The sequence below is a fragment of the Ceratosolen solmsi genome, unplaced genomic scaffold (genome assembly GCF_000503995.2).
Source record: "Ceratosolen solmsi marchali unplaced genomic scaffold, CerSol_1.0 scaffold2, whole genome shotgun sequence".
Classification (NCBI taxonomy): Eukaryota; Metazoa; Arthropoda; class Insecta; order Hymenoptera; family Agaonidae; genus Ceratosolen; species Ceratosolen solmsi.
Genome location: NW_011948422.1, coordinates 2,572,944 through 2,585,032, shown reverse-complemented (window position 1 = coordinate 2,585,032; position 12,089 = coordinate 2,572,944). Strand labels below are relative to the sequence as shown.

The 12,089-nt window shown below is 32.9% G+C and overlaps 1 protein-coding gene across 1 annotated transcript in view; it reads left to right on the top strand.

Moving 5' to 3' along the window:
• nAChRalpha4 (nicotinic acetylcholine receptor alpha4) overlaps positions 1-11,743 on the top strand; it is a 198,801-nt gene extending 187,058 nt beyond the window's left edge. The window contains exons 9-12 of the mRNA XM_011499055.1: positions 4,090-4,236; positions 6,927-7,088; positions 9,205-9,472; positions 11,377-11,743. Of these exons, the coding sequence (XP_011497357.1) occupies positions 4,090-4,236; positions 6,927-7,088; positions 9,205-9,472; positions 11,377-11,568 (769 nt within the window). The 3' untranslated portion in view covers positions 11,569-11,743. The remainder of the gene's footprint in view (positions 1-4,089; positions 4,237-6,926; positions 7,089-9,204; positions 9,473-11,376) is intronic.
• Positions 11,744-12,089: the final 346 nt, after the last annotated feature.

Sequence of the window (12,089 nt, the reverse complement as noted above, 5' to 3'; positions counted from 1 at the left end):
CGAGAGGGACTGGTTGAAGAAAAAAGCAACGGCGGCGGCGGCACCTCGCGTGTTCGTGGGAGCGGTCGGCGCATTAGTCCCGGTGACCGATTCATTCTTATGCATGAATTTTCGCCAGCCGCAGTGCCGGGGCTCGTTTGCATTTTGAAAAGCTGTCGACAGAGTCCGAGCGGAGGAGTCGAGGTGCCGCGAGATATTTATTGGATAATTATGGCCGCGATTGGTCGGGGGGCGAACGGTTATAGTTCAGAAACGGTGGCACGGGCTCTCCTAAGCTGCGCAACAGCAGATGGGAATCGATCCGGAAAATTGGTTCCGCGAGTTGAAAATCTTTCTCCGTTGCGCGGTTAATTGCTCTGTTTGGTTTAATTATCGGGAGCTTTCGAAAGTCAGCGAAAGCACTCGCACACGAGCTCCGGAGAAAATGAATTGTCTTGCTTGAAAAACTTAATTGACTTTCATACTTTAAGTAGCTTGATAAAATCTCATTGGAAGAATCAATTAAATGACGGAAAATCTCCTTTAGCTGCGCTCCTCATAAATGCCTATTAATTATATATTCGCGGGCTTGTAGCGTTAGTAAGGGCGAGGGGACGATTAAATGAAATTGGGTGCAAAAATAATTTCGCAAAATCCACAGAGATATTTCGAACAATATTTCATGTGGGACGTTTCTATCTTCTTCGCATCCGAGCTTCTTACATGAGAAACAACAGTTCGTCGCTTATTAAAAATAATAGGAAAAAAAGCCATAAAGTGATAATTAATGGTATTGTGAAAAGAAAGTTAATTGATCGGTGCGTGTAGAGCTTGCTCGATTCCTTTTTTACTGTCTTTATTTGGCATTTCGAGAACAAACGGTAAATAATCGTAAAAGAAAATGTGACCTTTTTCATTACATCGAGGTATTTGTACTTATTTCATAGAAAAGTGGATCGTTATATTACTCAACAGGTTCTTCAAACACTTGACAATCTTTTTCATTTTTAACCTCAATATATGTTGTACACGGATGTTTAAGGTATGTTGCATGCACATCATCATTATTATTTTTTTTATTACTATCGTAATCCTTTAGGAGGCATTATTAGTTCTAACGTTTCTATATAAATAGTCAGTAAAATTTTTTTTTTTTTTACTATAGTCATATTATATTCTCATGGCGATTTAAATTATGCTCTATATACGTAATTAGACGATTAAATGATTATTAACTGCGCTAAATATTCTCTCGAAAGTCTTAGATAAATCGAGATTTACTATTGATATGCACATTTCAAGTATATAAAAGTAATTTAAATATGCAATACTTTGTTTGCGACTCCCAATAAGAAAGTCGCTCACATCACATTAAAAGCTCATTTTAATTGATATGTCTTTTAAACTACAATAATTTTGTATAAATACAAATACCAGTCTATAAATATAATATTAAAATCTTATTTCTCGTCGTAAAATCTAATTAATATATCAACAATTTTATTACATTTGAATATTATGAGGCTATAATCGTTCAACATATATTCCTTTATTTCAAAATATTATAAATGTAGATTATTATTATATTATTATTATATATATATGTAAGATACGGAAGTAAAAGGTGTGTAATATACATATATATATATATATATATATGTATATATATATATTATAAATTGTTAAATACTGAGACAAAGTTTATAAATAAAGTAAAGCTCCGATTGGAAAATGAAACGGTAAGAAATAGTGTGAATAAATAAATTAAATGCTTAAAGCAAAAAATTGAAGATAAACATAAATGTATCGATTAATAATAATTATATAATAATTATATAATTGCAATTGTAATTAAGCTGGATTTTATTTATTTGAAAACGACATAGTTTGAAAACAATAAAAAAATATCATACTTTCAGCAAAATTATTTATCTATTATCTCACACCCTTTCCAGCCTGTTAACAAAAAACTTCTGATTCAATTAATGCCTACGAATATTATTGAAAACGGCAACATTAATAATTAATAATAATAATTAATACATTAATAATGTCAAATAAATAGCTTAAAATCATATTAATTTTTGTTTTTTTTTGTTTTTTTTTTTTTTTTGTTTTTTTTTTACAAATTTTACGTAATTTTAGCATTGTGCGATCTATCATCTATAATGAATTAATGGATTTCTGATTGAGGATTCCCTTGTACGTAAACTTAATATTGTGGCAAACTTTAAACGAAATTTAACATTTTCTCGGCAGCAAATATATTAACACAATTACAGTTCGAACGTAATCTCATATACTAAAGCGGATGTATAAGGATAATATGCAAACTTAACTCGATAGTCCATTTTACTCTACTGCCATAATGTATGAATATTAGTTATATTTAGGTAAAGCAGATATCTAGAAATTGCACATAAATTTCATGGTGCGTGGTTGATTTCCTAGCAGTTTTCAGTGAAAAATAAACTTAAGATTCTTGTTTCAAATATTCTTTAAAACGCTTACTTAAGCCTAAGTAAATAAACAATTATCAAACTATTTAAGCGTAAAAATAGAATTCAAATAAAAAAGCTTTCTCGTTTCTATTTTATCCTTAAATGTACCATAAGTTACAATTTAGGATCAAATTTTTTCAACAACAATGAAAAAATTAATAATCATCCTCGTTTCCTAAAGCAAATAAATAATCTTATTAAATTATTATTTTTGCAAGAGGTCTTACTCGTTACATTGGATATATTTTATTTTGAACATATCTGTGAATTTTAATTATAATAAAAAATAAAGTTTTATCGAAAATAAATTATAAAGAAAATGAGAAACTTATGGCAGTTTCCTTAAAAAACAAAAAAAAACAAAAAAAAAACAAAAAAAAAATACAAAAAAAAATTTTGAATTAAACTGAAGCTCTACGGATAAAAAGAAAAAATTTTTCTCTTAAAGGAAACTGCACCAGATCTGCTCCATCTTACATTAAACGTAAGATTAAGATAAAACAAAAAAAAAAAAAAAAAGAAAGAAAAGAAAAGAAAAAAAATACTATTCTTAATATTTAAATGCATTTTAAGCAAAATGTGATTTTCATTTAACATTTAAAAATTGCAAAACTTATTTTTCAAAATTATATTTAAAAGAAAATCAGTAATTATTTTAAGCTGATTATAAACTAAATATATTGCAACAAGGATTATAAATTTTTTTTAAACGTAATTGTAAGACATTTTATCTCTTAAATAAAAAGATAAGAAAGTAAAAGGATGCTTACAAAAAAATATTTCCAAATGAATGATTAAATTCAATAATTAACATTCGGCTGAAAATTCGCTGGATTTTGCTAATTTTAAAATACACTCAATCATTATAAAATACTCTTAAATAAATATTTTTATTCCGTAGAGTGGCAATGATGGAAAAATTATTTACTATATAAAACGAGTTTACGCATGTGAAAATTAAATATAACGACAAAAGCCATAATATGCTACTTTTCGGTCAATCAGGTCGATTAAAATAAAATATTCGTACGTTATTTATAATCTCAATGAATAAATGTGATTTTCAGTCGGTACACGTACTGGACAAATTCATTCAAGGACATTCAATCATTAGCCATCCGACAAACTAAATGAATAATAGATAAATACTTTCTAACATCGGACACATAATTAATTCATCGTTCGTTAAAAAAAAAAGAAAGAATTAAAAAAAGAAGAATAAGAAATTCCTCGTCACACTCGCAAACGATACTTACTTCACATAAACTAATTATTGAATAATATTAAATTGGCCAAAGTCATTTTGCGGTACTCATCGGCTTTCGTAATCCACGCCCTCGAGCATTATAGGCCGAAGAAAATCCAAATTACGAAAATCCAAATACTTATTTAGGGTTAATTGTAAAGAAGCTATAAGAAAACTATTATAAGCAAAATAACCGTTTAGCTTGGTGAGGTTGACTCGAGGGTAAAGCCCCATAAATCTCATCTAAAATACAAGGTGAACGATCAATCTCAGTCGGCGAATTAAAATTTATTTTCGATCGTAGACTGGAAAATGTGCGTCGGCAAGACCTAACAGCGTCCATTATGGTTTCTATGCTTTCAGTATATGCGTCACCGTGGTTGTCCTTAACGTCCACTTCCGCTCGCCCCAAACCCACAAGATGGCGCCCTGGGTCAAGAGAGTCTTCATACACATCCTGCCGAGGCTCCTTGTCATGCGGAGGCCTCAGTACAAGTTCGAGCCGACGAGGTAAGTGTCCAACCAAGTGCAGAGTCATAGCCAGGCTCGTTAAATCGTTAAAACTCCTGGTGCTTAAGCGGTAGAGCGTCCGCGTAACGCCCTTCTCGAGTATCCCTATCGTATTTCGCGACCTCGGCACTCAACTTCGCTCCGTTTTGGCAACGCAACGGAAAGTTCTTAACTGACGGCACCCCCGTCGAGCTTCTAATAACAATAGTCGCGAGCCTTCGATCACAAAGGTGAAATTCTCGTTACGGTGATGAGCACCGATGCGACGATTAGGTTACATTAAAATATTAATGTCGCCACATATACGCCCATACCTATATATAATATCCGATTACTCTATAAAATATCGTTTTCCATTGGCCATTTAATTAACGATGAACATTTTAAGGTAACATTGCTTAAGGTAGGGATGAATGGTATGAATGGTAGCGATAATGGACGATTTACCGAATAGATGGATTTTATTTCCCACACAATATAAAAACTCGAGTCAAAATATGTTCCTTGCATAATGAAATACATATTGATGTTGAATTACGTGGCTTTCGTGACTAAGCAGTACGAAATAAAATGATTATTTATCCTTTTCAAGGATTTATAAACTTTTCCTCTCTCGTCGCCTATTTTCAAACTTCGTATTGCATATTCTTTAAGGCGAATTTTTACATGCAGATTTTTCATGTAGCAGCATGCCTCCTCATCATGGTAAATCAGTTTGGAAAGTTATGGATAATACTATTAATCTCGGTTGCGGTAAATTTTTGTCCTGATATAGCTGATAAAATGGATGTTTTCACAAAGTTTCTTCGTTATACGCAATAAAGTTTTTTCAAAAATTCAAAAAAAAATCTCAAACCGCATTTTTACTTTTAATGAAACAAATTGTACTATCATATTGGCAATTAATTGGCTTTCTCCGTCAAGCATAAAAGTAAAAAGTATTTTTTTTAAATATTTCACAATTTCGATTGTTTCGGTATTATCTGAAATGTAATAATCCTACCGATAAAGATTTATTTCATATTATTTTATGTTTAAATCACTTTAATTAATTGTAACTTTCATTAATGGACTTCTCATGGAATTAAGAAGATTTTGTAATGAAAATCCTTGGAAATTCGTGTAATTCACAATTTAAATGATAATATTTTGTTTTTCAAATATTATCAAATATTAATTGAATTCATTTAATTTGCTTAATAATCTTATTAAAATTATAACAATAGTTCTTTGAATGTTGAAATTAGCAATAATAATCGACGCTAGTTTCGTAATTCTTGAGAACCAACTCAGCCTCAACTCAGCCTGCATTCAGAAAATTGTAAATTGTAAATTTAATGTCTCCTAACGTGTAGAAGATAGTATGAAAATTATATTAATTCGCCGTAAGAAAATTTATTATTGTTCTATCTACAGAATCATCTGTATCATAAAATTCTCTTATCCTGGATCGATTCGTTTAATAATTCAGGCAAGATATTGAAATGATATGGATAGTAAAAAAAAAAAAAAAACATACTTTATTTAATGAGATAATTTGCTATTTGAACAATGATTGAAAGAACAAAATCGCATCTCTCGGGATTGACATTTAGTTAGGTAAGAGGTCTACAAGCACTTTTCAAATACATGTCCTCTTTCCTCGTGAGCATATAATTGAAAATGCCATTGGTATCGATCATCCAGCCATTAGGTGCTTTCCCAAATAGTGTAATAATATACGCAGGCGAGTACGTTAGTTGCGAAAAGTATTTTTTCCCAAATAAACATTAATAAATATAAAAATCATCGTGTTCAATAATTTCGTTTACCATTCGATCCAATAGTCCGCCATGATATTTCGTAATTGAATGGAACTATAATGTTTGCCAAACGACCAACTCCATTGGGTGCCAAGTACATACGTCCTCTCGCTATAATAAACGGTACAAGTGTTCCCGATTATTCTCCGGGTATTGTACGAAGGCGCTGTACGCGGTGGTCGGTCATCCTTCATTGTCAAGAGTTCGACACTAACTAGAAGTACAGTGGGTAAGCGAAGGTTAGGAAGATTGGATGAAAAAGAGCGAGGTCGGAAATTCAAAAGCTTCATAGATCTCCGGGTGAACTTGGTGCGGGTATCGCTGGAGTTGCTCGCGTTTACTTGGCCCCGGGAGCGCCGTTGGAGTGCCTCCAATCCTCGTGTCGTATATCGTCGAAGGAAAGGAAAGCCCATATGGTCAGGGACAGCGGAAAGTTCGCATTGGCCGCAAGAATGCCGACGAGTGCCGTTATCCTATTCTACCTCGTGAACTCGGGAATTGTTCGGGGCGAAGGGACGAGTCACGGGGATAAATAAAACCGATGATAGTAAATATACATCTAAGTATATATACATCTAAGTAAATATACATTTAAACTCTGAATATGTCTTATAAATTAATGAATTATAATTAAATAGAGAGAGAGAGAGAGAGAGACAGAGAAAAGTTTGATTTGACGTATAAATATCTCATCTTTGTGAAAACAAGACATAACACAAGAAAATATATTAAATTAATTTTCCATTTATCCGATGCTGTATCCATCATGTATCGACCCGTTAAGTTTCATTTAATCGTTAGACCTTTCATATTTGAAGATCGTAGGAATAAAGATGTTTAAAAAAAATTCCTCGATACAAGATCGATTTTCTTTACGCGCCATTACAGATTCACGTCAACCAGGGCCCTCATGAGGGGCATGAGGGGCAGCAAAGATAGATCCTATTACCCTTATCATTCGTCCTGTCATGATATAAGCGACGAGCATCTCACTCCCTCCAAGAGATTCCACGGTCATACTTCTTCCAAGGACGATCTTTCACCTTCCAGGTAAGCTCTTTTGGATATTTCAATAGTTGAATGTAAAAAAGTTTTGTTATCTCTTACAAGAGGATATTAGTTTTATAAGTATACGGGAGTGGAGAGTTTCGGCTAGACGAAGTAATACGAAAATATTCACGAAAAATTTAACACCTGCGCAGAGAAAAATTTAATGGAAAGCTCACGACTTTTTTACGAGTACTATTTAACAAAATTATTAACACCTGTTCTTTTACGTGGCGGCTAAGAGCACCGAAACATCTTAATATTTTCAAATTTCGAATTAGCTCTTACGATACCGAGCATTTATTATTCTATATTATTCTTAAACGCGTATTTACGAAGGTAATCAAAAATCGGTATGCGCTCCTTGAGATGGATAAGGTGAAATCTGTTATCTCACAATAATTGTACTCAAATTTCCAGTCGCGATCATGGTTAAAACAAGTGTACGAACCTTATCACCTTGAAACCTGTTACAACGAAACAATAATTTACTTGCAGTCATTACTTAAGCTGCAAGTTACAAAGTCTGAATTGTCAAAAGTGTAAAAATATTTTCTAAAAATCTGATGAAATTCATTCTCATATAGAAGAACGAGTTGACAAGAAAAAGAAATTATTTACAAAAAAAATTTTTTACTTTAGTATTTTATAGAAATTTTCAAATACATACCTTACCTTTTGAAATAATAGCGCTGACCTACTTGGCAAACCATCCTTTCCTTAACTTACTTTTAACACGTTTATTCATATAATAAAAAATATAAAGGAAAAAAAACAACAAAGAAATTAAATTGTATAGAAATAAAGATATTAATATTGATGAGAATTATATTGGATCTCAATACACGATCAATTATTCGTTAATTTATATTAAAAAACTTAGTATTATTAAATGAAAAAGGAAATTGTGAACATCGATGGAGCCTGTACGAATCAAAAAGAAGCCTATTACTTTCAGGCACGAAGTCCCCCCCCTCCCCGGAAAGGAGGAATAGCGTCAGACGATATTTGAATTAATAATACATTTCTCGTAGATTTATCTTCAAAATAAATGCTTAAATTTATAATACATGAAAACTAAATTTTAACGGCAGTCTTTCGGTAATCTTAAATTACATTTCTACCTCAAACTACATAAGCAATTCATAATTAAAATACAATAAGACCATGTGTACATAAAAGCCATATATTTATAAGTTTCTTGAGTGCACATTAACTAGAGTGTAGCAATTATATATTAGTTGATAATATATTTCGCAAATAATGCGCAAACTAATATCACAGATTTATTAAGACAACGATGATACGATTGCATTCAAAATTATTAATGTAACTTGAAAGAATTTTAACATAGAATAACGAACCAAGACCGTGAATTAATGTATTTTAAATAAATGAACGAGCACTGCTTTGATTGAGATAACCTGCAAACATTAATTTTCATCTTCTTGAATATTCAAATGTGCTATAAATAATTTTTATAATAGGGGATAAGTAGGATAATTTTCTAATTCTCGCATCATATTCCGTCTTCTACCCTAGTTGTTATATAAGCCATACCTTTCTTAACAACCGGTAAAAAAATAAAAAAATAAATAAATAAATAAAAAAAAAACAATTTTCTTGACAATTAAAGACAATTAAAGGCAATTAAATAATTGATATTAACTAGACGTTGGCTCACGATGAAAAATGCGCAAAGTAATAAAGTAATTTTCTTAATAAACTTATGGCCCTTAAGGGGCTATAACAACTTTTTATATCTTAAAAAAAAAAAAAAAAAAAAAATTGGGTCCGGGGAAGGATAAAAGAACAAAAGTGATATAGAAACTTTATAAAAAAAGTAACGATCTGTCAAGCTAAAGCTCACTATATACGTCATGAGAGATAGTAATTACTCACAATTTTTTGCTTTCTACGCGTGACTAAATAAAAAGTAAAGCACAAAAAAAATTATAATAAATTAATTTAAAAAGACTGACAAGCTCGGTATGTAATATTACGACTTTTTCAAATTAGAGAGCAATAATAGCTGACAAATTACACATTATTACACGAGATTGATAAATAATCACTTCAGAGCGCAGAAAAGCACAATGGTTGCATTACTCGGTTTCAGCTTGACGGACGGAGCGCGTTTCGGTGGCAGCTGCCTGATCCACGGCCCGAGCCTTCCACGACTCCCTCTTCACGCGGAGTGCGACGACCTGCAGGTGGCCGGGGTCGGCGATGTGGCCGCGGCTGCCGTCCTCGACGACTCCAAGAGCCCGGTACTCCGGCCCTCCTCTACCTTCTCGCACTCCAAGTGCCCACCAGAGATACACAGGTCGTGCATCTGCGTGCGCTTCATCGCCGAGCACACCAAGATGCTCGAGGACTCGACCAAGGTGAGATCCCCGTGGCTTTGGCACTCGACGGCGGGCTAATGACTCCGTGAAATAGCTTTTTCTAGGCTGCATTGACATTTTAGTTTTCACGTGGCGTTGGCCAGTCGTACGTTACTCTGGCGTTCGGAAACGACAAATTTCCATTTCAAACGAGAATGTCCATGTTCAGTTTGACAGTGGACGTAATCTACTGATTCGCTCGTGTACTCCCTCAATGTTATTATTATTGCGTTATTACGGGCGAGTGCCGATTATTATTCTAATATGCCTACGAAGGCTAGTTACAGCGTAATTAGTTTAATCCAAAAGAAATACTCGAATTACTCGAACTTTCTCGGCCATGAAATTTTTTAAAGATGCTTGCACTCGGTTAACATGCGATTCGTCCACGATAACATGATCGTCGTAATCGAGCGGGAATTATTAATTTGAAAATAATAACAGCAATAGTAACAGCAATAATGATAATAATAACACTGATTAAAGACATTTCTTATGATCTATAAAGAGGCCATCGTTTAATATATCATAAAAAGATATTTTAAAAATATTACTAAGTGCTTTACGTATGTCGGTAGTAATATTTGTAAAACCATACTTTTTCATTATCACATTCTAATTCTAAAAAGTGCAACGATTGATTCATCCACAAATCAAGAATACTTTGGAGATTTAAGCATTATTTATATAAGTCTATTCGACTAAAACTCATCGTCCCAAGAGCAAAATTATCTATGTAATATAAACGAATATACGTGGGTATGTAAAATTTTGATAAAATTTTAAATTCTTTGAACAATTTGAATAACAACATAGTGAGGATTGATAAACTGATAATCGGTAAAATGATACGAAAAAATTATGTAAAATTTTAATCGTTCATCATCGTTTTCTATCCTAAATTCTATACTTATATTTAATATAAATTAAAATGTCATTTGCGTATAAATTAAACAAATTCGCATGAATACAAGCTCGGGCATTTTATATTATAAAAACAATCTTCAAATTATACAATTCATATTAAGCGCTGAATTTATTGTAGAAATAAATTTACATAAAATTTCAATATTACGGAAAAATTATTATTGTACATTTACAAAAAATTAACATTCTGTGACTTTTAAATTACACCATTCGGTAATAGCAACTTTAAATTCGGTGACATTTTGTTTTTTGTTTTGTTTTGTTTTGTTTTATTTTGTTTTTTTTTCTTTTATCCTTTACTTAACATAAATTTGACACAAATATCAGTATGTTTTGTTTTTAGAACTTTTGACATTGCAACTAAAGAAATATCATACAATGCTTAAATTAGCTTTTAAAATGAGAATTTATTCTTGAAACGACAAATTTACTTACCTAAATACAAATAAGAGAAATAAAAATATATGACTACTGGAAATAATATCATTGTTAGTATTAATGAATAATAGACAAAATAAAACAAAATTAATAGAATAGGATTGATGATGACGAGACTAATTACCAATCATACATGTCGCATAATTAATCATCAAAACTTAAACTTTTCCTTTAATACTTATTCAACATAATAATCACGAAACGTCGTAAAATTTCAAATATAAAATTATCCGGGAAAAAATGTCATATATATGCCCTTACTTTAGATAAAAGTATCACTTAACAAACAAGAGTATGTAATTCACGTTAAAACGTTAATCTGCAATAATTGTATAGCCATTGCTGTTTAAGATTTCGTTAATTAGAAGAGCCTTAGGAATGAAAAATGATCTAGAAAGTATAATATTATTATAAGTTAAGAATCATTAATTGAAAAATATAATAAGTGACTCCCTAATGACGGGCTGGCATTGGGAAAATGGGAAAAAAGAAAAATCGAAAGGCTTAAAGGTGTGGAACGTTTGGAATGTGTGTCGCAGGTAAAGGAGGACTGGAAGTACGTGGCGATGGTGTTGGACCGTCTGTTCCTATGGATCTTCACCCTGGCGGTGCTGGTCGGCACGGCGGGCATAATCCTCCAAGCGCCGACCCTCTACGACGACCGAGTTCCTATCGACAAGAAGTTCAGCGAGTTCGCGACGACGACGGTTGTCAAGTGTCCGCCCCAGTAACTGGCGTTCCGACGATTAGTCACGCCCATGCCCGACAAGAACCGGATACGACGCCCTGACTCGCGTAACGAGGACGCGAGCGAGACACGTGAGCCGGACGAAAAAAAGCTCCCGAGGTACGCGTATTACACGTCTGCCGCGACGTTACGTTGACGTGATTCACGCTTTCATTCGGCCATCCCCGTTCACCTCTTTCCTTCCTCCTTTTTCGCACTTATGGAGCGAGTTGCCCCTTCGTTCTTGATGAGCTGAGTGGAATGTACCACGAGCTTGGTACACATTACTACTGGGCATCGACGATTGATTATGCGTGCGCTGACGATAAATGGCAAAGCGATGGCTTGCGTGAAATTGTCGCGAATTAAGGATGACGAGTTTAAGGGCCGAGAAAAGATAACATCGATATGAGCTTATTAAGACCCTATGTACTGCATTTCAGTTTTAAAATTATATTATGAAAATACCTTAGGAGAGTTATTGTACACACGAGGAATGGAAAGAAACATATATTAATGTTAACA